Genomic DNA, 27,956 nt, shown 5'->3' on the forward strand with positions numbered 1-27,956 from the left:
TTCTGAGCACAGGACAGTCTTCAGAAAATGGTGAAACCTCACAACATTATAGGTAAAATTTTAACTTATTACCAAGCCACTAGAATAAAGGGGGTGCTTGGCTGGCTCAGCCTGTGACTCTTGATCTTGGGGTTTTAAATTCAAGCCCTGTCTTGGGTGTAGAAATTACTTAAAAATCTTTTTTAAAACATTTTTATTTATTAATTTTGAGAGAGAGCAAGTGAGCAGAGAGGCAGAGGGAGAGAGAGAATCTCACGTTGAGCACAGAGCTCCATGTGGGGCTCAATCTCACAACCCTGAGATCACAACCTGAGCTGAAATGAAGAGTCACACTTAACTGGCTGAGCCACCCAGGTGCCCCCCTTTTAAGAATAACAGTCTTGAGAATTATTTGAAAGATTTTCAAAAAAAATTTATTTTCATAAATTAACACACAGAACAGTGGGAATTTTAGAGTCACAAACTACCAAACAGAAAAGGAACTGCAGGGGCATCATGTATGCCAATGTTACCAAAAATGTACAAATTTCACTGAACTATTGACCATGATAATATATAAACACTTCAGGCAGCTATTTACTGGCCCAGACCAGCCCAAGGAGATGCTGAGGCCTCTCGCCAAGAATTCAAATCCAATTCAGCACCAGGGAGGGGCTCATGAAGACACACAAAGAACAAGCATCAAATCTGAGAATATGCTCTGCTAGATGGTGGGCTATATGGGGACCCTCACTTTATAATCAAATTGGCATCTGCTGCTCAATTTGTGGTTAGATGATAATATAAAACTTTGATTTTTGTAAAAGTAAGCCTTCCTCTGCAGCCAGCTTTTTACATTAGAAGTGCAGTTGTGGTCAGGAGCCCTTCCCTCGCATGAACCTGGGAAGGCTACTCCATACCTCTGGCCAATTTAGACTTTGGATACAGCCACCCACAATGTGGTATTTAAGAGGTCCTTTCCATGATACCAGGGGAAAAGCTTCCAGAAAAAACAAAACAAAACAAAACAAAACAAGGGAATTAAAGAAAGCACCAACTGCATACTTCTCCCTCAGGTGATGGGAGAAAAGCATCATTGACTAAAGTTGGTCTTTCGCGGATCTTAATGTACATGGTATTAGGAGATGGAATCCCACCCTGGGGATGAAGCACTGGCTGTGCGTTCCATTAGGCTGCACCAAAGCCCTGGCTCTGCTGCCCCCGTTCTGCACACTCCACACTGCTCTGGGTCTGGTGGGCAGGGAGTGAGCCCTGGGTGGGGGAAGGATCATGCCCAGATGGTAGGATCTGGAATTTACCTCAGGCTGGCTCTGGTGCCCACGCAAAAGACCCTTTCAGGCAAAACTGTGACAAAGTGTCATGATTTTCACAGCTCTTAAAGGAGCACTGAGTTTTGGGATTCACAGCATGAGTTTCTAAGCTCTTCAGGCTCCAAGTAAGGCAAACGCTACATGTCTTTCCACTGTACCTCCCTCAGCTGTAGCTCTTAGAGTAAGGTCAGTAAGAAAAAGTGGACATAATCTGCTTTAGGGGGTTGAGGTACATTTAAACTAATGGAAAAATGAAATTGGAAAGGTGACCAAAAGAGGAGAGATGGGGAAAGGGGGTGGAGAGCAGATGAAGGGCAAATGTAGCTACAAACTGAAATATGAAAAAACCCCACAAACCCATAGTTGAAGTTTCAGTGAAAAGCTGATGGGCAGAACCCTGATTGGACCTGAGATTTCTCCTCTCTTTCCCATAGTAAAAACACTATACCTCTGGAGTTGCGTCACAGCTGAGTAAATCATAGTTAATTTTAACTTCCCACCGCTTGGGGTGGGAAGTCCTCATACTCAGAAATTGTACCAGCCCCCAACCCAGAAGTAGACCTCCTGTAGCTCTGGGCAGGTGGTGTGCCAGCAGCCGACTAACACCTCCCATAGTGGGTAGCTTCCACAGGCTCCAAGGACCACAGATAGCGTTGCAGCTGGCCAGGCCAATGAAGAAAATGGATGCTAAGACAGGTGTGGCTGAGCGCGACTAGAACTTGAGGTTTCGACTTCAGGTAAGCAATTTCAAGTTTGCAGTGGGGGCCCCTTCTTAACTTTGGAGCAGGGGAAGGCCCCTAGTCAGAGGGCAGGGCAAGAATTTCAAGGAGAGGGAGGGCTGCCTCAGAGCTACTTCTCTCTGAGTGCCAGGACCAGGAAAGAGGCCCAGGCCTCTACTTCCTCCATCCCTCCAATGTTCCAAATCACTGCTCCTGGTTCTTGCAAGTGCCATGCCTATAAAGGGCAAACTTGAAATTGTATCTCTATAACAGTGGTGATGCCAAAGTTGTGCCCACTCAACTTCAGTATGCTGGATGACATGGCTGCCACATTGTTGACTTGTCTACACTGGCAACGGAGCTGGCAAGTAGGGCTCTGTTGATTTGGTTGGGAGTTTGCAAGCTGTCCAGCAGCACTCCCTAAAAACGTGTCGGAGGGTGCAATGGATTATTAATCCCACTTCCTTAGGCAAAAAGACAGAGAGAAGCATTTAGTGTCTGAGGACCCTGTCCCAGGAAGGGAGAGGTACTGAGGTGAAACACAGGTCGTGTCTATACAGTCTGGGCAAAGCGGATGTAGAACGACGGAATCTGGTTCACATCATTCGGAGCCAGTACAGAAATGTGGCTCTCTTCTAATGCTATTTGGCCATGGCCTTAGAAGCCTCCGTGGGTCACCAGGTGTGTACTTCACTTACTAAATGCTATGTCTGAGGCAGTGGGCCTAGAAGACAGATGTGGCACTTTTTTTTTTCCTTGCTCATGTCAGTTCTTCTGCTCCAGTGCGGCATAGACTGTCAACCTGCAAAGGAAAGGCACATAGAAACCCCCCGCCCCCACCCCATCTCCCCACCCACTCACAAATGGGGAGACAAAGGAACCCTAAGAGACACACTCTAGGACGGCACCACTCACTCTTCTCTAACAGACTGGCTTTGAAAATATCTCTGGAGTTCTGACAGTCCCCATGGGTGGATGCTTCCCAGCAGCAGCTCCTAGGAGAATGGGAAGAGGTGACCAGTGTCCTGAGGCTGGACGTAGCATCCCACTCACCAGCCAAGGAATGTTAATTCTCTGAATTTTTGTTTTGAAAGCAAGAGAGAAAGAAAGCTAAAACACAAGGGAAGGAGCTGGAGGGAAGCAGGGCAAGGGCACACAGGAGTTAAGTGGAAAAGGAATGACACATCTGGGTCTGGCTGACCCACACAGCATCCCTCTGCCCAGACTCCCACAGGCCCAGATGAAGGAACTCCGCTAACTCTGGCACTCTACAAAATTTCCAGTAGGTTTGACATAGGAGCCCCAAATATGATGGTGTCCTCAGAGAGGGCTGGCTGTGGAACTTCACGATCCCACTGCAAGGCTGCATTACTGGGTCTGAGCCACATCCTGTCTCACTCCTCACTCTTGAAGCAAGTTGCTCTGACAGCTGCAAACACTCTGGGTTGACCTTTATCACCGCCTGAGCTGTGGTACCCAACACTGTTATACTACCACTTCAGATAAAACCCTTTAAGACCACACCCAACATTCATATTTTTTAAATGATTGGGAGGAAAATCTGCTCTTACTTCCATTATTAAAATAAACATATCTATTTAGTGAGCAAGAATGAGAACCCAGATGAAAAAATACTCCCTCTAATGAGTTACACCAGAAGGTGAAGATGGAGAAGGGGCGCTTGAAACACATGATGGGAAAATGTCTCTTCATCGTCCCATACCATGCACTGATATACTGGGTCAAATGCCTGTCATATATTCAGAAGACATCTATTGTCTTTCTCCTTAATGTCTTAAAAAATTTTCTTTTGAAATCACATTTAAAGGCTCCAAACATGCAGCAATAAAAAATTAAAAAAAAAAATAAAAGGAAATAAAACAAATGAAAATAACACCACAACATTAAAAAGTGCAACTTACTTCAAATGGGGCCTGGACGGGCTCCTCTGGCACTAGTGACCCACAGTCACAAAGGGGAGAAAATGATGGGAAAAAGCCACACACACACACACACACGCACGCACACGCACACAGTTCTGGACAGACGGACTCAAAGGATTAGGAAACAACAGCTCATCTTTCCTCAACTACTGAAATGAGCCGGTGAGACCACACAAGACAGGACGCCAGGTCCCCCTCCCTAGGCCACGTCTCTAAATAATCTTGGTCTAGCACCACCGTAAACAACGCAGAACGTTCACACAGACGTGCAAATGCTGTGAGTCCTTGGAATCCTAGTGTTACTGAAGGTGTGCTGTGTCCTCCTCCTGTGGATGGCAAGTGGGGGGAGGAGGCCAGATGTCATTCAGGACCATTTCCAGGAGAAAGGGAGCATTCCTGAGGTTCAATACTCAGCAGTAGAAGTAGAGGACCCTCCTTCGCCATTTCCTAAAAAGGTTGCACCTTAAAATAGGTAAAAATCCATGGACTGCATTTTGAGTAGTTTGGGTGGTAGGGCAAAATTAGGCAACCTCTTCCAAGGAGCCTGGAAAATCTAAAATTGAGACCCTCCCAAACTGAATTGCTTCTCAACAATCAGATGATCGCTCCTGCTCCTCCTCTTCCTTGGCAAAAAAGGTCTCCAATTCCATTAGTTTCTGTATCAACAGAGCATCCAGCTCTCGACTCTGCAGAGCCGCCTTCTGGGCCCTGGTAAAGCTGCCTGCCACCTTGATCTTACCACGAGCTCTCCTCTTTCGTGGGACTGTAAAATCCTGAAATTCTAGAACTCGTTTTCTCTTCTGTTGACTGATTGAGATTAGCGTACCATTTCGTTCCTTGGGTTCCTCAAAGATGGTCTCCAAACACCTGAGGGTGGAGCACAAAAAAGAATCAACACACTGACTCACATGGTCCATCTCCCGGGCCACCAACCCTTTGGGTCAACCTGAAGGGGCTAAAACAACTGACGACTACTTACTCAACTGTTTCCTCTGGCCAGTATCTATCTTTTTAGTATGAAAAAGAAATATTTATAGATACGTAACATATGAACACAGTGAAAAACCTGCAACTGGACAAGTCTGAACTGAATTGAGACTTAAAGAATGAAATTCATCTGTATTTGGGTTTGGAATCATATCTGAAGATTGACAATTATTAGTCCTGAAGAAGACAGCGGACATATTTGCTAAAAACGTTAAGTACAAACTGAAATAAGACGTTTTCTGTACCTACCTAACTCAACACATGTTCCTGTCCCATCCTACCACCAGCCCCAGTTCAAATGCTAGGAAATAATATCAATTTGTGTTATTTCCAATAATTAAACATAAAATCCTTTCTGAAGTAAAAGGATTGGAAGTTGACATCCATCACTTCAGAAGCCTTCCCAGCCCCTATCAGTTCCTATTTATGAACCCACCTGTTTGCAGGAGGAGACTTATAATTCTTGTTGGTATAGATTTCTTCTAAACTAAATTCCTTTTTCTTTAACCTGAAAAGAGAACAGAATAAATTCCTAATGACTTCTTTTTTTTTTTTTTTTTTTAGATTTTATATATTTACGAGAGAGTGTAAGCATAAGCAGGGGGAGAAGCAGACTCCCTGCTGATCAGGGAGCCTGACACAGGGCTTGATCTCAGGACTCGGAGATCATGACCTGAGCCAAAGGCTGATGCTTAACCAACTGAGCCACCCAGATGGCCTTCTCCATGCTCTCTTAAGAGAGCTAAGACTGCCTTCCCAACTTGATGGGCTCGTTTCATTTTTCAGCCGTTCTGTAATGAATTTTAGATGTGTCTCTGGTACACAACACATACTGAATTTTCTTTCTAGGCTGCCAATTTTCAGCTTTATGAAATTTAGTCCATTTATACTTACTGGCAATTTATATCTATTACCATATTTTACAGCTTTTTTTAGTCCTACCTTTTCACTATTTTTCTTCTCCTTAACTGACTGCTTGCTTTCTCTCTTTTATCCTCCCCTTTAACGGCTTGGAAATCATACACTCCCCTTTTAGTGATTGGTAAGAATTTTGTAAGTATATTTAACTTGGAAACTGAAGCGCATCAATATTTTTACCCTTCTCCCAAAAACAGGTCCCTGGAACTCTGAATTCCCAATCAATATCATCTCAATTTATATGTTACTAGTGTTCTATTTTGTCTTTTTTAAAAAAAATATATTTGGTGATAGTAAATATATAATATATATTTTATATATTATATAATATATAAATGGCTTGGTGAAGAAACCAAGCCATTTGACCTGTGGCTTCCCCAGGCTAGACTTTTTTGATTACACCCACATAGTATCATTTAACTTGTTCCTCTGACTCAAACATTTAGGAAATTCTATTGGTTTTTCCTACAGATTGACAATTAGGTATAGAGGCATAATCAGATTTAGGTGTTTTGATAGGAAGATTTTTAGATGATGGTGTATACTTTCATCATGAGGATACCTGTCTTCCTGTAATATTAAAAGCCACTGAAGAACGCTGACTATATTTATTACTCCTTTAGGGTCATACATGGTAATAGTCTATAACTCCTTAGGTAGAATTCTTCTAAATTGAACCTTCATGCTCATGAATTACTTGGTAATCCTGAGGTACAATTTGCACAGGAAAAACAGATCATGCTTGTTTTTTTCCCTTTACTTACTGATTTCGAAAGTTAATTAATTGGTTCTCTAATCTCATCCAAATATGACCAATGCATTGTTTTAAAAGTGTCATTATAAACTATTGTATTTAAACATATTTCTTGTGCTTCAATCTACTGCCATTATTATTCCTTTTGATGCTCTGTTTCATCTGTGGCCAGTGAGAGTTCCAAATTGGTTCCTGAGTCTAGTAGTCTTTGAGAGCTTTAGCACTTTCTGGTAAGACAAGATGTTCTATATTCAGCTTTTTTTTTTTTTTTTTTTTAAGATTTTATTTATTTATTTATTTAAGAAAGAGATAGAACAGAGGGAAAGAAACTAAAATACGATGCCAGAGTTAACTGACATGCTCTGGGATGCCTAGGTGGCTCAGCGGTTGAATGTCTGCCTTCAGCCCAGGGCGTGATCCTAGAGTCCCAGGATTGAGTCCCACATGGCGCTCCCTGCATGGAGCCTGCTTCTCTCTCTGCCTATGTCTCTGCCTCTCTGTGTCTCTCATGAATAAATAAACAAAATCTTTAAAAAAAAATTTTTTTTTTAAACTGACATGCTCTGCAGACTTTATCTGAATGAGACAGGCTTAAGAAATGAGACAGAAACTTTGTGGTGATTTGCTCTTTTATAATAGTTAATGTAAAAGTTATGCTCTCTGAAAATAAGTTTCTACTGAGATAAGTGTGGTGACCTGGGATCCCTGGGTGGCGCAGTGGTTTAGCGCCTGCCTTTGGCCCAGGGCGTGATCCTGGAGACCTGGGATCGAATCCCACGTCGGGCTCCCAGTGCATGGAGCCTGCTTCTGTCTCTCCTTCTCTCTCTCTCTGTGTGACTATCATAAATAAATAAAAATTAAAAAAAAAAAAGTGTGGTGACCTGAAGCTATTATCTTCCACGTAGTAGCAAAAATGAATAAACAACAAATAAATTGAATATACTCATAAACGAATAAATAAAGAGGTGAATTTTATGCTCTATGAACCAAGACTCCTCAAAGACTGATTAAAGGTTTACAGCAGGAAATGTACAAAATGAGTAGGGATACCAGGATGGCTAAGTTGGTTAAGCGTCTGATTCTTGATTTCTGCTCAGGTCATCATCTCAGGGTTGTGAACTCAAGCCCCACATTGGGCTCCATGCTCAGCAGAGTCTGCTTGTTCCTCTCCCTCTTTAATATTCTCTTGTCAATTTGTAGAACCCTGGTGTGTTCGTGTGCATGCACATGTGTGTATGTATGTAAATCAGCCTTTTGAGATAGGAGTTTGTGGTTTCTTAAAATTTTACTGTTTTTCAGCTTTATTGGCATAAAACTGACAAAACTCTAAGATATTTAAGTGCACATCTTGAGGATCTGTTACACATATACACTGTGAAAGGACTCCTCCTGTCTGGTCAATTATAATTTTTTTTAAGTATTTATTTCACATAAAGGATGAATGGTAGAAGGAGAGGGAGAGAATCTTAAAATCCCTGCTGAGCATGGAGCTGGACATGGGGCTCAATCTCAGGACCCCAAGATCATGACCTGACCCAAAATCAGGAGTCGGATGCTTAACCAACTGAGCCACCCAAGTACCCCCAAGTTGTGTTTTGACTTTGTTTATGGTGTCTTTCTTTTTTCTAGCAGAAGTACTAGATTTTTATGAAATATATTTTCAGACTTTCATCTTACGGCAATGGATTTTGTATTCTAGTTAGCCACTCCAGTTAGAAATTTCCTATGGGCAGGGGCATCTGGCTGGCTCAGTCAGTGAAGCATGCAACTCTTGATCTTAGAGTCGTGAGTTCAAGCTCCATGTTGAGGGCAGAGTTTACAAAAAAAAAAAGTTCCTATGGTTTCCTCAACTATTTCTTTTTTTTTTTTTTTAAGATTTTATTTATTTATTCATCAGAGACAGAGAGAGAGAGAGAGAGAGAGAGAGAGAGAGAGAGAGAAAGAGAGAGAGGCAGAGGCAGAGGGAGAAGCAGGCTCCATGCAGGGAGCCCTACATGAGACTCAACTCCGAGTTTCCAGGATCACGCCCTGGGCTGAAGGTGGCGCTAAACCACTGAGCCAACTGGGCTGCCCTCCTCAACTATTTCTATGGTCTGATTTGTTTCCACCTAATTCTGATTTATTTGGAATTTCTTCTGGTAAAAGGCCTAAAATACAGATCCAACTTTCATTACTCTCATTTTTTGTTTTGTTAAAGATTTTATTTTTACATAATCTTTACATCTAACACAGGGCTTGAACTTACAACCCCCAAGTTCAGAGATCAAGAGTCACATGATCTATCCACTAAGCCAGCCAGGCGGCCCCCAATTTTCTCACTCTTAAAATGGTTACCCAGTTGCCCCAACAGCTCTTTACTGACTAGTCCATCTTTTTATCATTGATTGGAGGGGACACCTTTGTCACACACTAAATTTCCCTATGTATTTGTGTCTATTTCTGGCCTTTCTCTTTTACTTTACCAATTTGTATGTTTATGCTCTGGTACTACACTTTTCTATTTATTGAGACTTTACAATATACTGTAGTATCTCTTAGGATTAGTACCTCTCTTATTTCACTCCTTTTCTGAATTTTTCCCCCATCATTGGTGCAGGTTTGTTGGGATGTTAAGGAGAGGGCTAAGCCTAGCTATGTGGACAGAGCATGCAGTCCCTCAGTGCTCTGGCAACCCTAGCCTGGTGATCATGTCACATGTTTCCTGACATACATGGCACTCCAGGCCATCCTTGTATCCCAGCTTCCTAAGGACTGTTTCCTGTGGCCCTCCTGAAAGAAATACCACATGCTCCAGGCCTTACATCCACAGTAGCACCCCCACTCCCTTGCCTGCCTATCTCAGCTCGTCTGCACCAAAGTGGTTGCTATTTCCTGCTTGCCTAGCTCTAGCCTTTGCAACCCAGCCATCCAATGGGTTGCAATCATACCCTTTCCAACAAAGTCTAAATGCCAACCTAGGGAAGTGGCCGCCCTTCCAAGTTTGTCCTTCCTTGAGTATTTTCCCTCAGTCTTAGGGTACCCTTCAAAATTCTCTATACATCATGTTACTCTCTTATTATAATTTAACATTTTATATTAAAGTTCCCCTACTTAAAATACTGTGTAGTTTGTCTCCTGATTGTATCAACAGACACATGAACCCCCAAGACCTAAATAAGGTTGCTATTAAATACCCTAGACCAGGGCAGCCCGGGTGGCTCAGCGGTTTAGCGCAGCCTTCAGCCCAGGGCCTGATCCTGGAGACACAGGATCGAGTCCCACGTCGGGCTCCCTGCACAGAGCCTGCTTCTCCCTCTGCCTATGTCTCTGCCTCTCTCTCTCTGTGTCTGTCATGAATAAATAAATAAAATCTTAAAAAAAAAATAAAGGGCAGCCCCGGTGGCATAGCGGTTTAGCGCAGCCTGCAGCCCAGGGCGTGATCCTGGAGACCGGGGATCGAGTCCCACATCAGGCTCCCTGCATGGGGCCTGCTTCTCCCTCTGCCTGTGTCTCTGCCTCTCTCTCTCTCTCTCTCTCTCTCTCTCTCGCTCTGTGTCTCTCATGAATAAATAAAAAATAAAATCTAAAAAAAACAAAAAAATAAAAAATAAAAATAAAATAAAAAAATAAAAAAATAAATACCCTAGACCAGTGGTATTCACATTAGTGTACCAGAAGACATGCCACAGAGTACAAGAACACCCAGTTTTAGCAGAATCAATCTCCCAATCTTTAATTTCCTAAGTCATATGTTTGAGAAGCATCCTTAAATGTTCATGCAGATTTCTCCATTCCCACAAATTCTTGCAAAGCAGCACTTATCCATCCTGAATGCCACTTCAGTATATGAATCACATCACTGATCTTGCTGAGCCCTCTTCGGTAATTAATGAAATCACAGTAAACTTGTATTGGACTGGTCTTTCCCCATTACATACAGTTCCATTAAGAGAGGAGTGGCTTTAGAAATAGGGTACTTTGGCTGGTGTCCGAATATTCAGATTTCAGATATGCTGCAGAGTGGGTTTGTCAGGATGACTGTCTCATTTATTTCCTGATTGTAATCAAACAATGCTTCCTTAAGAAGGAGGTCCTACCTATGAAAGAGACTTTGAATACCAACATAGTATCTTCATGTATTTAACTGTACCCAATGTTTCTTCCAAACTATTCTCAATTTTCATTGATAGTCTGTTATCACTTAGAAAGTTCCACTCAAAAGTCAATTCTTTTTTAAAAAATAGAACTGAGGGGCACCTGGGTGGCTTAGTGGTTGAGCGTCTGCCTCCAGCTTAGGGCATGATCCTGGGGTCCTGGGATGGAGTCCCACATCGGGCTCCCTGTGAAAAGCCTGCTTCTCCCTCTGCCTATGTCTCTGCCTCTCTCCCTGTGTCTCTCATGAATAAATAAATAAAATCTTAAAAAAAAAAAAAGAATTGAAATGTTTACTAGAACTATCAAACATTTGAAGATAAAGTGTGCAAAACCCACAGACAACAATTTTAAGTAATTTCCTCCAGTTAGGGAATAAACTTTTATTTATTTATTTTTAAAGATTTATTTATTTATTCATGAGAGACAGAGAGAGAGCGAGGCACAGATCCAGGCAGAGAGAATAAGCAGGTTCCATGCAGGGAGCCTCACATGGGACTGGATCCCAGGTCTCCAGGATCACACCGTAGGCCGAAGGCGGTGTTAAACCGCTGAGCCACCTGGGCTGCCCAGGAATAAACTTTTAACAAATCACATAAAGAAATACTTAATCCAATTATTTAATCCTCATCTTACTTTGGTTTATAAAATGTTATAACTTCTCCTGTTAACAGCAAAAATTACATGATATTGCCATGCAAATTGGTTTCATAATACATCTGTATCTACATTAAACATTGAAGCAATTCTAAGATTTACATACATTACTAGATTTATTGGATTTTTTGCATGACTCTTAATTGTTCCTAAAAGTCCAATAACATTGTTTCATTCCTGTATGCATACACATTTACTGAAGTATTATCATGATTTCTACCATACTTCTCCCTTCCTAGTTTATTATTCTAGCTACACATTACATTGGTTTATTACAAATCCAATAATGAGAAACAGCATTACCATGTTGTTTTAATAAAGCAGTATTAAAATAAATTAATATTTGTTACATATGATTTTATTTTTTAATAAAGGAGGTTTTACTTATTTATTTTTAAGATTTTATTTATTTATTTATTCATGAGAGACAAGAGAAAGAGAGAGAGGCAGAGACCCAGGCAGAGGGAGAAGCAGGCTCCATGCAGGGAGCCCGACGTGGGACTCGATCCCGGGACTCCAGGATCAAACCCTGGGCTGAAGGCAGCGCCAAACCGCTGAGCCACCCGGGCTGCCCAGATCAGCATACAAATTATTGGGCATCTGACACTTACTGGTCAGATCTTGTTGGTATGTTGCTCATACAATGAGATACTCACTGCTTCAATGCCTGGTAACAGAACTTATGTAAGTCAACACTTTTCTTTTCTTTTTTTTTTTCAAGATTTTATTTATTTATCCATATAGACACAGAGAGAGAGAGAGAGAGGCAGAGGCACAGGCAGAGGGAGAAGCAGGCTCCATGCAGGGAGCCCGACGTGGGACTCGATCCAGGGTCCCCAGGATCAAACCCCGGGCTGCAGGCGGGGCTAAACCGCTGCGCCACAGGGGCTCCCAGTCAACACTTTTCAATCCTTTGCTTTAAAAAAAAATTAGATGACAATCATTAAGTATAATTTGATATAACAGACCACTCTGTGCTTTTTTTGGCATATTACTTGAAAAAAGTTCAAATGATTGAATGTCATTACTATATTAAAACTCTACTCCCAAGTACTTACTTATATTAAAAACGTTTTTTAGAACTTTTATCTACATATATATGCAAGATAGAATACATTTAATTCTGAATCCTATTTCATTCTAGCAATAAGTACCATTCAACCTAGGATATCTGAAGTATTTAAAAATTTCTCTTGTAAAGACATACGGTAGGATGATCAATAAAAGAATTTATATTTTTATACCTTAGTATAAAAATATACTAAGACAAAAATTATGTGGGAAAATGGAATGTCAATTATGATCATAGTAATAGGTAATTAAGGCTCTTGTGTTGTGTGAAGCAATGTAATACACATTTTTTCCTCAACTGGACTGTACAGCAATCTTAAGTGTTGGGAATTCTTACTACACTTTACAGACATGCTCTTGAGGCTCAAAAATGTTCAATAACTTACCCTGGGTCTACTTTAGGGTCTACTATTAGGCTTCTATTTGCCAATGAGAAATGAAGGAATGAAATCCACCACAAGAAAACATAACTTTGGAGATCTGGATACTTTTTTATAAAATGTTTCTATTTTTATAGGGCGTCTGTGTAATATATAGTACACCAAATACATAATTTGGTAACTTGATTTTTCTTTCCACTTCCCTTTATAAGGTTAGTAATTATCTAACCTTATAAAAAATAAATGTTTAGAAACCAAGTTTTTAAAGGCCATGATATAGACCATAGCACGGATTGGGCATTTTCCTTAAAAGAAAAAAAAAAAAATCTTCTTCCCCTCATGACATTTATGTCCCTTGTCAATTCTGCACGCAGAATGCTGTAAGCATGGGCTATGGGGTTGGGTAAAACCTGTGTGAGACAGAAACCACCTGAGATGACCAATGCCATGGCCTACCATGGGTGTCTTAACCACTGGGCCTCAGCAACCTCATCTAAACCTAAGGCTGACAATGGTGCTGACCTCCCAGCACCATTGGGAGACGAAAAGACTATGTACGCAAAGGGACAGCACAATATCTGGCATAGTAAGTTTGATTAAAGTGATTGAGAATGCATCACAATATCCCTGGCATGTAAATCTCTGGTCACATTACCAATTAATTCTTTTGGATAAATTCCTAGAACTATAATAAATAGCTCAGAATATATGACCATTTAAAAGGTCATTATATTCTACCAAATGATTTTCCAAAAAAGCGACCCTATGTGTATTTGAGAAGGAGCTCACCTTTTGGGTCGAGGAAGGCCCATGGGGGTAAGGTTAGGGTCTGGCTTAGGAATGGTTTTCCGGATACGAATCTGTGAGACTTTCTTTGGCCTCTTCTCTGGCTCAGCCTATTTTTAAGGGTTAAGAAGAAAGATGGTAAAGTTATAAGACATTTTAAATACATAAAGTTCCTTGTCTTAACATGCTAAGATTGTGCTTTCTCAGCTTATAGATGACTCTAATGTGTAGTTTATGACAAAGTTCTACATATTCCTGCTGACAGCAACCATTCCCTTTATATTATTAGAAGAGAATCGTACATTCAACTCAGATAGTGAGATTAGTAATATGAAAGCTGTCTCTGTTGGAGACAGAGATTGCAAAATTGAAAAATACCATTGTTCACTCATCTTTGAATGCATGAAGCAGATCTTTGGTCCAACTCTCTAAATAATATTAAATGCTATCATCATGAAAAAAGGATCTAGAAAACAATGTAGATTATGAGACCCAGAGTAGCTTTCAGTGGCCAAGTAGAAAAACTCCTGCCTTGGCAATCTCCAGCACTCAACTAAAGCTAAGGTGATAAGCAAAGACACTCAGGGGCCTGTGTGCACCCATCATGTGATCTGTGGTCCTCAATGGACACTTCTAGTGCTGCCCCAACTCTATACCAGCACTTTACATTTACCTTCTTCTGTTCTGGAGGGCTGCTCTGTGGATGGGGGCATGCTGCTGCCACACTATCCAGCTCATCAAATTCAGGAACCTGGAACTCGGAGGCTGAAAGCAGGAGCTTGCTGACAGCTGAATCTGCTACCAAGCAAGACTTTGGTACCAAGGCAGGGAATGGAGGCTCCAGTCTAGCACCATGGAAAGAAAAACAGAGAAAGAAAATATGATACAGGTTTCACTTTCTACCTTGGCACATCCAACTTCTTAATATTAGACTAAGGTTGAAGATCTTCCCTTTTCCTAGCAATGACATTTCAAGTCAATCTGTTCTCTGGTTACTTCTGGACACAGCCTGTGTCTATATACGAAAATTACAAGGATGTGGTCAATGCATTTCTCATTGGTGTAGAGCAATTTTATAAAGAAAAATGTAAAAAGGTACAGACTTTTGGAGGGAAAAGGCATTTAGTAAAATGAACAAATGGACTGCTCAGATGAGATCAATCCCATTAAGGCAATGAAGCTGGCTCTATGAGCAAGAAATAGCTTGAGAGGGAACCGGTGGTACAATGAGCTGGCTAGTGATTTTGATTTTTTTTCAATAAATGATATTGATTACACATCCTTAGTTGCTACTTAGAATAAAACACATCTGAATCTTGGATCAGGTTTAGAAGGAGAACAAAGTGTCATAATCATGCTGTCCTTGACCCATGCCATCCGATAACATGCCCGCTCAGGTGCTGTGTTTGCTTGTACATTCACTCTTTTTCCACGCGTGCGCGCGCACACACACACACACACACACACTGCAAGCCCTTATGTTCCAGGTGCTGCTGGAGACTTACCTCATCTGATTGCCACTGGTGTTGTAAGTAGCTTCCAGGCCTGGAAGAGGCACATATGGTAACATGGTGTGGCTGAAGGGAAGCAAAAGTACGAAAGCAATAGGTTAGGGCAATGGACAATGGGAAAGTTTTGATGCCACTGCAGGTACTCAAAGGTTTTAATACCATTGATGGCACATGATATTCGATTAGACCTTAGAAAGACAAGAAATGTCAGTCACTCAGAAAGAAGAACTTCGCCTCACACAATCACAGAATTACATTTATGTGCCCATCACTGGAATGGAGAGAGGCTGATGGGAAGCTTATTTTCTAATATGTAGAGAAAGTAGACAAATAAAGAGAGGGTAGTAAAAGAAAGGAGGAGAACAGGGCAGCATGGGCTGCTCAGCGGTTTAGTGCCGCCTTCAGCCCAGCGCCTGATCCTGAAAACCGGGATCGAGTCCCATGTCAGGCTCCCTGCATAGAGCCTGCTTCTCACTCTGCCTGTGTCTCTGCCTCTCTCTCTCTCTCTCTCTCTCTCTGTATCTCACAAATAAATAAATAAAATCTTAAAAAAAAAAAAAGAGGGGAACAAGAATGATTTTGAGTCTTATATCTTCTAATCAGGTTGCTGAATATAAAAAAAACTTACATATAAAAAATCTTGCATTATTCATTTCTATGTTAATGCCATTAAAATAATATCTAATTTCCATACCCTTAGAGAAGACTATGAAGAAACCTTATTTCCTTTACAGCCAAGTTCCACATAAAACATGGTTATGGGGGCATCTGGGTGGCTCAGCATGTTGAGCGTCTGCCTTGGCTCAGGTTGTGATCCCAGGGTCCTGGGAACAAATACCACATCGAGCACCACATCAAGCTCCCTGCTCAGCAGGGATCCTACTTCTCCCTCTTCCTCTCCAGCACCCCCTGCTTGTGCTATCTCACACTCTATCAAATAAATAAATAAATAAAAATAAATAAATAAATAAAAACATGGTTATATAGGAAAAAAACCATTATCAGGGTTAGCACCTTTATAATTAAGCTTTTATTTTTATAGATGATGGAATGGTATTCATCACTTATAGATACATCAATATGATAGTGGAGAGCTTTTTGTGCCTCTCAAAGTAAAACCCTATCAGTTTCTACTGAATTTGGAACACAGTACAGGCTTAATTAGTGAGGCATATATACAAGAACCATAATACAATCCATCTCCTCTTATAAGTAGATTTGCTCAATGTCTAGAAAACATAGGTAATTCAGATTTTTAGAATGCTTAGCACTAACTCAGGATTCCCTGATGGGAACTCAAAGGAAAAAGGCAGGGTATATATTCCTGAAAAGGATTTGACCAAATCAGAAATCAAGGAGACCCTGATTAGCTGAACACTAATCTGATCTGGGTTAGAAAAACCCATGTGCCTCAGGCTCATCATCTATAAAAACAGCAAAAAAGAGGCCCATTCAACCTATATTAGAGACTGCTGAAGGTTCAAATAAGAAAACCCTTTGGGAGTGTCTGCTTGCCTCAGTCAGAAGTACAGGCAACTCTTGATCTTGGGGTCATGAGTTCAAGCCCTACATTAAGTGTGGATTAAATAAAATAAAAAAAAATAAAACTTAAAAAAAAAATCCTATGGAAACAATAAATTAACATTTGTTAAGTCCTGCTTTCTTGGGCTACCCAAAATTTATCATGCTTAATATTTCTAAGTATGTTTAGAAAAAGATCAAACTTCTAAACTCAAAGCCAAGGTGTATGATGTTAAGGCACTTCTAGAGCTAACGAGAAGGAAATATTCCTCAAAGTGCCCCCCCTCTGACATTCCACTTGAATTAAAATAAATAAAATAAAATGTTGGACATAGGAAGGAAAGGAGAGAAAAAATATTCTACTCTAGGAAACAGCAGTTAGGAGAGAAAAGTTCTGGATGGAGAAAAAAGGCCAAAAAGCCACACATCTTCAGAGGGTAAAGAATGAGCCTATATTCTAACCTCAGGCATGAATACAGGGTAGAGAAGGTAACACGATTTAAAGTGTCTGCATGTCAGACACTGAGCAAAGTGTGATTATGAGATTATAGAGGCATACTGACAAATTAGACAAAATAAAAGCAGTATACGACCATTCAAAACAATTTCACTAATTGCAGTGTATTTTTTGTAGCTGCATTGTAAGAATATCTATTACCTAACTATAGGACAAGTACTTATAAGGCATTCATCTTTCAATTTCAATCAGCCACATTCAGGTTCTGGGGTGTTTTTCTGAAACCTTTTTTATTTAGTTTTCTGCTAAGATGCTCAGGGAACTTTGTAGTATGCACAAGAGTTTTAGTGACACAGAATGATTCTGGATAAGAGATTGTACAGTTACACAAAGAACAAGGTCTCTCTCAGGCTATTTGTAATTTTAAGGCTTTGCTGGTGTTGAATTTTTAAACTGTAGCAATGATGAGGGCCAATTAAAGTTTTTTAGTTTCTGCTTTTTTGTTTATCAAATTCTTTTTCCTTTTATTTCTAATAAGGAGGTAAAATGAAAGGTGCCTAGGTGGCTCAGTCAGTTAAGTGGTCCATTCTCTATCTTGGCTCAGGTCATGACCTTAGGGTTGTGGAATCCAGCCCCATGTGGGTACCGTGCTCAGTGGGGAGTCTGCTTGAGATTCTCTTTCCAACTCCCCTTGCCTCTCCTCCTGTTCTCTCTAATAAATAAGTCTTTTTTTTTTTAAAGATTTTATTTTTTTATTCATGAGAGATAGAGACAGAGAGAGAGAGAGAGAGAGAGGCAGAGACACAGGCAGAGAGAGAGAAGCAGGCTCCATGCAGGGAGCCCAATATGGAACTCGATCCTGGGACTCCAGGATCATGCCCTGGGCCAAAAGCAGGAGCTAAACCGCTGAGCCACCCAGGCGTCCCAATAATGAAGTCTTAAAAAAAAAAAAAAAAGGTAAAATGATATTGGTGAAATTATTTTTATGTTTTAAAAGATTTTATCTATCTATCTATCTATCTATCTATCTATCTATCTATCTATCTGAGACAGAGAGAGAGAGAGAGAGAGAGAGGCAGAGACACAGGCAGAGGGAGAAGCAGGCCAGGCTCCATGCAGGGAGCCTGACGTGGAACTCGATCCCGGGTCTCCAGGAGCAGGCCCTGGGGTGAAGGTGGCGCTAAACCACTGAGCCACCTGGGCTGCCCTCGGTGAAATTATTTTTAACTATTCTAAGTGGTCAAACCACTCTTCTCCAGTTCACTTAAAATTCTAGCAACTGTACAACTATAGTATGTAAATGTCAATTTTTAAAAGATTTTTATTTATTCATGAGACATACAGAGAGACATACAGAGAGACATTCAGAGACATACAGAGGCTCTCCTACAGGGAGCCTGATGCTGGACTCAATCCCAGGACTCCAGGATCACGACCTGAGCCGAAGGCAGATGCTCAACCACTGAGCCACCCAGGCGCCCCTAAATGTCAATCTTTGAAGCCTCTCTGCTCCAGAGAGAAATCCAGAGGTTCATGAAGTAGATTTGGTGATACCTACATAATTGTTTATTTACTTAAGTATTTAAGTATCTTTTATACATCAAACACCAAATTAGATGCTGACTGTGTAATATTTTGTCAATAAGTTATAGTTACAAGCCATTGTTTGTCACTGTAAGTCTTTAACATGTAATGGTGTTTGTTTTTTACAAGGCGGGGACAAGGGTAGAAAAGAGATTTGAAAGATTTGACAGTTTGCAGAAGAATGACACGGATACAACAAAAAAATGGTAAAAATACAGAGGTAGATTCTGCAGGAAAATTAAAGAGGTCTACACTTAAGACTTATGGCTATATTTTCTCAGCAGAGATTTAAGGTAAACAGAAAACGCAGACACAAAATCTCTAAAGAGCCTTGCATTCCAGTCCTCAACTCTCCCCAGAGGTTGAAGCAAACATGGGACATTTGAAAAGAAGATGGATTTACCTGCTTATGGTGCTTAGAGCTGGCTGCCGCTTGCTGTGAGCGGAATGAAGAGTAGAGATTTCGAAGGGGCAGGCAGAAGGCCCATGCTGGCTCCAAATGGATAGCACTCGGCCCACCGAGTAGGGAAGAGAACAGAAGACCTTGTCTGCTATGGAGGCTGGAGATCTTAACCCTTTTAAGCCCTGTGTAAACTGGGTCATGAAGAACCTCTGCATGGTAGGCATGTGACTGGAGAAGTTCCGTTTTTTTGTCCAGATTCGGTAACATCCAGGAGAACAAAGTGCTAGAAGTGTGTGAAGGCCAAGGACAGAGCAGCCTGCTCTGGTCTGAACTATGGCAGTGCCTCCATAGTCCTGAAGAGGACCTGAAGGCTGTGAAGGAGCCTGGGCACCTGCCTGACCACGGAGGCCAGTATCTTCCCTGAATGTGGCCATCCCAGGGCAACCGTGAGACAAGAAGAAAGAAAAGGTCCACTTGGGAGGCTGAGACAGGCACCTGGGGGCCTCTCCTAAGGCGAGCCTGGCTGGAGCACAGTGCTCAGGAAAAGTCCTCGGAGACTCGGTCATGCACTCAGATCCCGATTTCATGTGAAAAGATACCGGGAAAATTTCAGAACCAAACAGCAGTGACGGCACCTTGTTGCTCAAATCTATGAAGCTCATTTTGATGGCTTCAAGCGAATAAAGTGTCAAGGGCTTACTGTTAAGCCTCTTGTCCCATCCACTAGCTGCCAAATATGGATTCAGCTGCATTAGATTGTATGAAAATCCATCCAGAAGTCTTTTGTATCTGTGCTGCTTATAGCTTTTAGTCACTGGAAGAAGTTCAGAGGAACACCGCCGATATCTTAGTTTCTGGGTCTTTGTGGCTGGGACCAGTTTGGAGGCAAGAATGGACAGCTTGTTGAGTAAGGCTGATTCTTTGGTAGGCTTCCTAACATTCAGGCTCCTCAAGGGATGGCACAGAGACGCCTTCTGCTTTGGTATGTGGCTCAATAAGCTTCTGGTTGGTACTGTTTCGGGTTCCAACTGTGCGGGTGCAGGCACAGCACGTGAACTGAGAAACCTGTGTGCTTTTGTGGGGATGGTTTCAGAGGAACTCTTTAAAATGGCCGAACTCCTGATTTTACTTATTTTTTTCCCCAGGTTGACTTGCTCCTGACAGGAAACTTTCTTACATGTTCGATGGGGCTGCTTCTTTAAGGGAAGCACTCTCTTCTGATGTGAAATGTTTCCAAAGGCACCATGTATTTCATCACACCCAGCACAGATGGGGTCTTGTGCTTTCTGAGGGGCACCATGAAGGTAAGGACCTGTGCACGACTCCATGTCCTTTTTAAATGGACGACACAAGCTTCCCTCCTCTGGATCTTCCAACTTCTGAAACTGTGCAGTAGTACCACCCTTGGCCAGCTTTGCTAGGGGGATTTCCTTCATCATGGTAGACTCACTTTTGCAATGCTTAGCTTGGTTCTTCTCTTGCAACTCATCTGACAACATATGAGATGAGGTGCATTGTTTTGGTGTCTTGTGTGCTTCTTTTTGATGTATATGTTCTTCATTCTGCAACATGTAGTCCAAAGCCCCCTGACTTTGCTGCTCTGCAACATCACCAAGCATCCTCTGGGATTTCAAGTGGGTCTGAGAAATCTCTCTTCCTTTGTTACCATGACCACCAGCTTCTCTGGTAATCATCTCCTCAGACTCTTCCATGACAGTTAAATGACCCGGGGGTCCCCTCTGATGTTCTTCAGTTTTTTCGCCTTTCAACTTAGTTTCTGTTTCCACTGTCAGAGGCAAATTTTGCACACCGATGTCTATTCTGACTTCTTCATTAGAATTACTCCCATCCCCTGGTGCTCCTTCCTTCGTCTCAAGCAGGACTGTGCGGTGCTCTATGCTTTCACAAAGCATTTCTTCTGGTTTATAAATATTTTCCAGGTCAGTTTCCTCACTATTAACATTCCTTTCTGAATTTTTGTGAGAAGACAGATACAAAGGCATTATCTCAGTGGTTTGCAGGCTCCCTGTGGAAATAGGGTTCTCATCTGGGCATTGAGAAGGCAGTAACTGTTTCAAGGAAATTCCAAAGGTATTTTCCTCCTTGTCAAACTCAGAATTTATTTCTGGTCTTGATCCTTCAATCGTTCCTTGTGTTTCTCTACGGGATGCTTCTTTAAGTTGCTTTTTATGATGAATATAATCTAAGGATACATTTACTCTATCCAATGTTCTTAAATTTAGTTCATGATCTGCAATAGACTCTATGTCATGCGCACAAGAGTCTGGACACACTTCCATTTCACAATCTTTTAATGACCTGTATACTTTCTCTTCACATGATTTTTTAATTTCCAGAGGCTCCCCTTTAGAGGAAGCAGCATCTGGAAAATCTGAGTCCTGGCCAATCATTCTGATAAATGCAGCATTTAGTTCTCCTCTTTGAGATTGAGTACTCACTGAGGTTTCCTGTAATGTCAGTCTGTCTTGCCTTGTACCACTGTCAAGAATACTAGATGCTCTTAAGTCCAACACACCTTCTGGAGACATATTACTACAATTTGTGTAGATGATGTCTACCATGCCATCTGTGGATGCCTCACAACCAGAAGTACATTCAGAGTCTCCTTTCAAATAGCCTTTCTTTGAACTACCACTGGACAATGGGTTGTTCCTGTCTGAACCAACTAGCAGTTCATTTTGGTTGTGGCTTATCTCTCTGTTAAGTTCTGTGACAGTCTCTCTTTTGTCACCACCTAGTATCTCCTTAGCTGGTTTATCTTCACTTCTGCATTCATCTGGTCTGTTTTGGTTAACCTGGCAGTCAAGGACTTCATCTGCTTTCTGATCAAGAGTTTCAAATGCTTGGCTCAAGTTTTTGAAACTGGGAAACATAATACTAGGAGACTGGTCCAACAATTTTTCAGGGCTTGGAATGTTTGCAAATAAGTTTAGTTCTGGTGTGGCACAGTCAGAGACATTATACTTGCAAAACACAGTCTCTTTAGGTACGTCCTGTTCCTTTCCTTCTAGCCTTTCCTCACTGAGCTGGGTGTGATTGGTGGTGGGAATGGTCTTGTCAGAAGCTTCACCATTTAACACGTCTGCTGCCATTTCGTTTCTCATCTTATTTTCTGGGAGGCTGCCTCTAGTTTCTCCCCTAGCAAGTTCACTGTCCTCCAATGTGTAACTCACTTTATGGGTGCTACTTTCTGTGGAGTCTTCTCTTCCTTGGGAATGGCGATTGCTGTGCTGAAATGCATCTTCACACGTAGTCATCAAAGAGTTCTCAACGTTTGGGATGATTCTGCTGGACTCAAAAGTAGCACAAGCAGAACACATGCTCTTTTCTTGTGCATTTTTACTTACATAATGACAGCTAGAGAGAACCTGAGATTGAGCACTTTGACATTCCATAGCAGAGACCTCTTGAAGCAAGCCTGCTGCTTCTTTCTTACTTGAGAGAAGTCTGGAATGTAGATCTACTATTCCAGAATCAGCCATTTCTTTCTTTGTTTCTAGGCTTCCTGTTTTGATGTTTAAGGTAGGGTTGCTTGAAGAGGCACCACAGGTTTTGTCACCTGATGGAGAGATGTCTTTCATTTTTGTCTTCATGGAAATGGTTTGGGTATCAGCAATGACATCTACTCCATCCTCTAATGGAGGGTGATGGCTCTGTTGGGAATCCTCGCTTGTTGCTAAAGGCATCTCTTTATTAGCTGGCAACTTCAAGTGGTCTTGAGAATTAAGGGGCACTTGATTTAAAACACATTCACTTTCTATTTTGTTTACAACCAGTTCATTGGTGCAAGGAAGTTCATTCATCTCATAGGCAATGTTCCGTTCACCTAAATGTGAACTATCATCCTGGGCAGTCTGTATAGCTTGTTCTAACTCAGGTTTATAATCAAATTCTAGGGATGGTGGTAACTGAGCAACATCTTTCTTGGGTTTTGATACCTCATTCATAAGACTTATCTGGTCCTCATGCATTAAACTCACAAGGGATTTTCTTTCAGTCGGAAATTCATTGTGTAAAACTTCATTTAACTGGGTGTCATCTTCTAGATTTCTCTTGGAGCAGAATGAATTAGAGTCTTTACTATAAATCTTTTCAGTTACCATATTGGGCTCTATAGTGGTTGTCTGTTCTGGCTCTTCAATCTGCATTGAGGAGGAAAAACTGCTCTCTTCAGTGTGTCTGCCTGAATGGCTCATACCAGTAGAAGTTTCTCTATGGTCCTCATGGTTTGTCAAACCACCCTGAATGTCTAACGTGTTTTTCAGATCATTTTTTTTAAACATTACTTCTGTGGCTTCAGTGAACAATTGGGGCATTGAAGAACTAGAGCTGTCTGTATGGATACTGCCTTGAATGCAACAGTTACTATGGATATTCTCTTTGGAGGAGGCAACAGTCTCTTTTTCACCAGAACGATGACCACTAGCATCCTCTCTTGGTTGCCTGGCATTACCAAGAAAGAGTTCTCCTCTTTCACTCCTGCGGTTCAAAAACTGCTCATTTTCTTTTCTAGTAGCTATGTTCTTGCTTTGATCATCCCCATCAAAACAGGAATTGTCTGTCTTCTCAGCAGATCCCTTCAGCAAGCCATCACCTTCAAAACCACATGTTTCTAAGGATGGTGTTCTGGATTCTGGACCAGACAAACTTGATGAGAAATAGGAAATGTCAGAGTTTTCTTCTAAGGGTTCTATAACAATTACATTTCTTGTGGCTTTGGGACTGCCATGGGCAGAAATGTGTTTTTCATTATGGTGGCTGTGAATCTGTTGGTGATTGTCATCTGCTTCACAGACAAGGTTTAACTTACACACCTCTTCCTTCCCATTGTCCACTTTGGAAATGGCACTGCTCCCTGGTAACAATGACAACCAAGAAGGACAAGTTTTTAATTCTTCACATTCTTTTTCTTTAGAAGTTGCTTCTGTTATTCCAGGGTCCACAAAGGTTAAAGGCTCTAGGGAAACTAATGTGCTGGTTTCTGAAACCTCACCACTGGTCATGATTTTGTCTATCTCTGGGTATTCGCTGAACCCAGATGAGAGATCTTTACTCACATTGCCATTCTTGTGTCCTTCATTATAATCCGTCTTAGTCCCATTGACCTTCATACCTTGTACTTCTTCAGTAGATTTTAGCAGAGTTCCAGTTGTAAGTTGTACTTTTTCTTCTGCCCAAAAGAAATAAATCCAAATTAGTACACAATCATAAAAAAAAACCATGTGCTACACTTTAATGAATTTAATCATGTGACGAACAGCAACAAAAAAGAACCAACTCAAAAAGCGAATTGCAACTTAAAAGTAAGTGCACTGTACCATTGGTTTTGTTCTTTTATACAAAACATGATACCTCTGAACTAAAGTGTAATTGGTACAAACAGCTAATTTTGAACAACTGCCTTTCTTTAAGTGTTACCTACTTAAATGTACTTACTTAACTGGACAATTGAATATGGAGATATACATGTAATCCAGGGTCTTAAGAAGCTTCCATTGTAAAACATTAATAAAACAGACCCACAATACAACCCTTATAAGTTAGTCATAAATAAGTTATCTCTTTAAAAAGAACAATTTTACACAAAACCTATATAAAAGAGATAAATGTGTACGGTGAATATTAGTTTTGAAACAAATTACTTGTAGTAACTACTTCCCTAAAAGACCAGCCATAAGCTAATAATTATGAAGCTGAGTGACAGATATATGTAGGTTTAGTACATTTTCTACTTTTTAATAAATTTAAATTTTCTACTATGAAACATTAAAAAACAAAAAATATTTTTAAGCAGAATGTAAATGCAATTCATAAAGAAGTTTTACTGTACAGTGTCTCTTGAAATCCTAGGTAAAAGATGAAGTATAAAGAAGCTCCCTAAACTTGTTAATCTACAGAAAGTATTTTTATCCTTGCTCTTTTTGGAAAACACCAAGCTATATATATGCACATGTGTATATGTATATTTGGATGCCTACACACGTAACAAAATACCTGCACTAAACAGATAAAGCTAAATGTAAACCAACCTAAAGATCTAATTCTCACTAGAATATAAATTCCATGAGGGTAAGGATCATGATTGTCTTGATCTTTCTCCTTCCCTACTGCCCAGCATAAAACCCAGTATAAAATAGCACTCAACCAATGCTATCAATAGTGTTTTCTTAGAGCTTCTCTACCCATGTCTCAACTGGTACTAAGAGCAGCAATTCTGAGAGAAAAGAATGGCAACGCTGAAGGCAGGTGGGCTCTGTGATAGCACTTACCTCTCTGAGTAAGTTTCAGTTTCCGCCTTTGAAAAAGAGGGTATGAAGTACACTTACCTCAGTGCTACTTTGAGGATTAAATTAAATAATATATGTAAGACACCACCTGGTACAGTGCCTGCCATTTAAAGAAAAAGTGCTTTTCCTTTGCTCTGCTTTCTTTCTTATCTTACTGGACCTGAGAACAGTTAAAATGATAAACTTAATAACTATGCTAGGATAGGACACAGTGTTTAAAAATATCTAGAGTCAACAAATACTAGATGGATCAATGTGTACTGGATTCCACAAGCTTGCACAGATTTCAATTATTGACATAAGGCAGCCTTGAAATCCTAATGCCCCACAAAAAGCACATATCTTTTTGAAATTAGCTTACTAATTCATAGCAGACACATCATAGCAGACAATTCTATCTCATTCACAAATTTCTAAGCGCATTTAACCCAAATGGTTTAGTGAATCTTTTCACTGTACGCTATGGCATTCATTAAGCCATTCCTGTAAATTCTGGCCCTTTCCATTCTATTGCAGCACCATCCTAGTTGAATCCTTCATTTTATCTGCTCGGAAAACTTCAAAATTCTTCACCCATCCCCAAACTGTTGACTGTGCAAGTTATTCTACCCCAGAGTCTTTACCTGCTGGAAGAACACCGGTTTCTCAACTTAGCTGAGAATCTTAGGGAGGAAGCAGGGGAACAGTCATTTATCTCCTAGGTGGTGCAATGCCAAAGGCTGGGTGGGAAACAGGTTGTGTACACTGACTTTAAAATCTCAAAGAATTTTAAAGGAAAGTTTGAGGCAATTACATTTATTAGAAAGCATTCTAAAGGCTATGGAACACTGACCCAGGCCTCTTCTGTAATATGGGGACAAAGATGATACCCACTTTGCAGAACTTATAAAGACGAGTTAATACATGTAGAGCTCTTAGAAGTGCCAGAGTCCACATTTGGTTGGGGTTAGCCACTCCCTTGGGTTCCTACTCCCTTGCACAAATATCTCTATTAAAACCCCTGTGATAGTGTTTTCTCAGTTATTTGTTTAATATATCACCTCTGTGAGACTGGAGCACTGACCTTGGCACATAGCAGGTACATAAGAGATACTGTCTGAATGAAGAATGAGTAAGTTAGGGAAGTTGTTCAAAGTATTAGGTTTACTCCATCTAGCAACTCCACTTCTGGGTATATATCTAAAGGAAATGAAATCACTATTCTGAAAAGATATCTGCACTGTCATGTTCACTGTAGCATTATTTACAGAGGGTGAGACATGGAAACAACCCTAAGTATCCACTAATGAATGAATGGATAAAGAAAATGTGGTATATTAAAAAAAAAAAAAGTATTTAGGTATCCTAGAGGGTGGAACATATAACATACTCTGTGAAGTACAGGCCCATTTTCAGAAGTACAGGCATTTCATGACTTCAGCTGAAGGCCGTAGATTTGTTGTTTTATAATAACTGTTTAAAGAGTGCTTATATTTGCAGAAACTGACAAACTAATCCTAAAACTCAAATGAAGATGCAAGAGACATGTAACAGCCAAAATGATCTTGAAAAAGAACAAAGATGGTAGATTTACACTTTCTGATTTCAAAAACAAAGTTGCAGTAATATAGGCAGTGTGGCACTGGCAAAGGATAGATTTAATAAAGAGCAAAGGAATTAGAACTGAGAATCCATAAAGAAACTCTGACATTTATAGTTAGTCAACCGATTTTTGACAAAGGAACCAAGAAGAACAGCTTTTCAACTATTGGTACTGGGACAACTGGATATCCACATGTAAATAAATATATTTGGACTCTGTCTCACATCACACACACAAAATATTAAAAGCAGATCAGATAACTGAATGTAAGAGCTGAAACTATAAAACTCTTAGAAGAAAACACAAGAGTAAATCTTCATGATTTTGGTAATGATTTCTTAGCTAAGATATTGAAACACAGTGATAAAAAGAGTAAAAAGAAGACTGGTAAGTTGCATTTCATCAAAACTAAAATCTTGGGGAGCCTTGAATGGCTCAGTTGGTTAAGTGTTTGACTCTTGATTTCGGCTCAGGTCATGATCTCAAGGTCTTGAGATGGAGCCCCATGTTGGGCATGAAGGCTGCTTAGGATTCTGTCTGCCACTCTCCCTCCGCTCCACCCCCCCTACAAGACAACCCTACAAGCTATTGTCACCTCCTTAGCTTCCCTGACCACTGAACATTTGGCTTTCCAAATTACAAATGAATTAACAATGAAAAAGGATTCAACTCCTTAACTGGAGCTCATATATTGCTGGTAGGAATCCCAAAGGGTACAACCACTCTAGAAAACTTATAAACACATTTTCCAAATGATCCAGCAGTGTCATGCCTAGGTATTTGCCCAGGTGAAATCATAATTCATGTTCACGTTAAAACTTGTACACAAGTGTTCAATGCAGCTTTATTCATAACTGCCAAAACTGGAAACTCCAATTTCCCTCAAATGGGAAATAAACAAGCTATGATACAACTAGACAACAGAATATTCTTC

The 27,956-nt window shown here is 40.7% G+C and overlaps 1 protein-coding gene across 12 annotated transcripts in view; it reads right to left on the reverse strand.

Annotated features, from left to right (window-relative positions):
* Window positions 1–390: 390 nt before the first annotated feature.
* Window positions 391–27,956, reverse strand: part of PRR14L (proline rich 14 like) — a 55,829-nt gene continuing 28,263 nt past the window's right edge. For 9 of the 12 annotated variants that reach the window (XM_038575731.1, XM_038575729.1, XM_038575730.1 and 6 more), the window contains 6 exons: window positions 19,133–24,323; window positions 15,162–15,233; window positions 14,330–14,501; window positions 13,660–13,766; window positions 5,396–5,467; window positions 391–4,839 (listed from right to left, as the gene is read on the reverse strand). In XM_038575731.1, coding sequence (XP_038431659.1) covers window positions 4,560–4,839; window positions 5,396–5,467; window positions 13,660–13,766; window positions 14,330–14,501; window positions 15,162–15,233; window positions 19,133–24,323 — 5,894 coding nt within the window. In that variant the 3' untranslated portion in view covers window positions 391–4,559. Of the gene's footprint in view, window positions 4,840–5,395; window positions 5,468–11,960; window positions 12,336–13,659; window positions 13,767–14,329; window positions 14,502–15,161; window positions 15,234–19,132; window positions 24,324–25,479; window positions 25,601–27,956 lie in introns of those variants that run through there. The other 3 variants (XM_038575734.1, XM_038575738.1, XM_038575733.1) reach the window with 3 other exon arrangements.

The sequence above is a fragment of the Canis lupus genome, chromosome 26 (genome assembly GCF_011100685.1).
Source record: "Canis lupus familiaris isolate Mischka breed German Shepherd chromosome 26, alternate assembly UU_Cfam_GSD_1.0, whole genome shotgun sequence".
Lineage (NCBI taxonomy): Eukaryota > Metazoa > Chordata > Mammalia > Carnivora > Canidae > Canis > Canis lupus.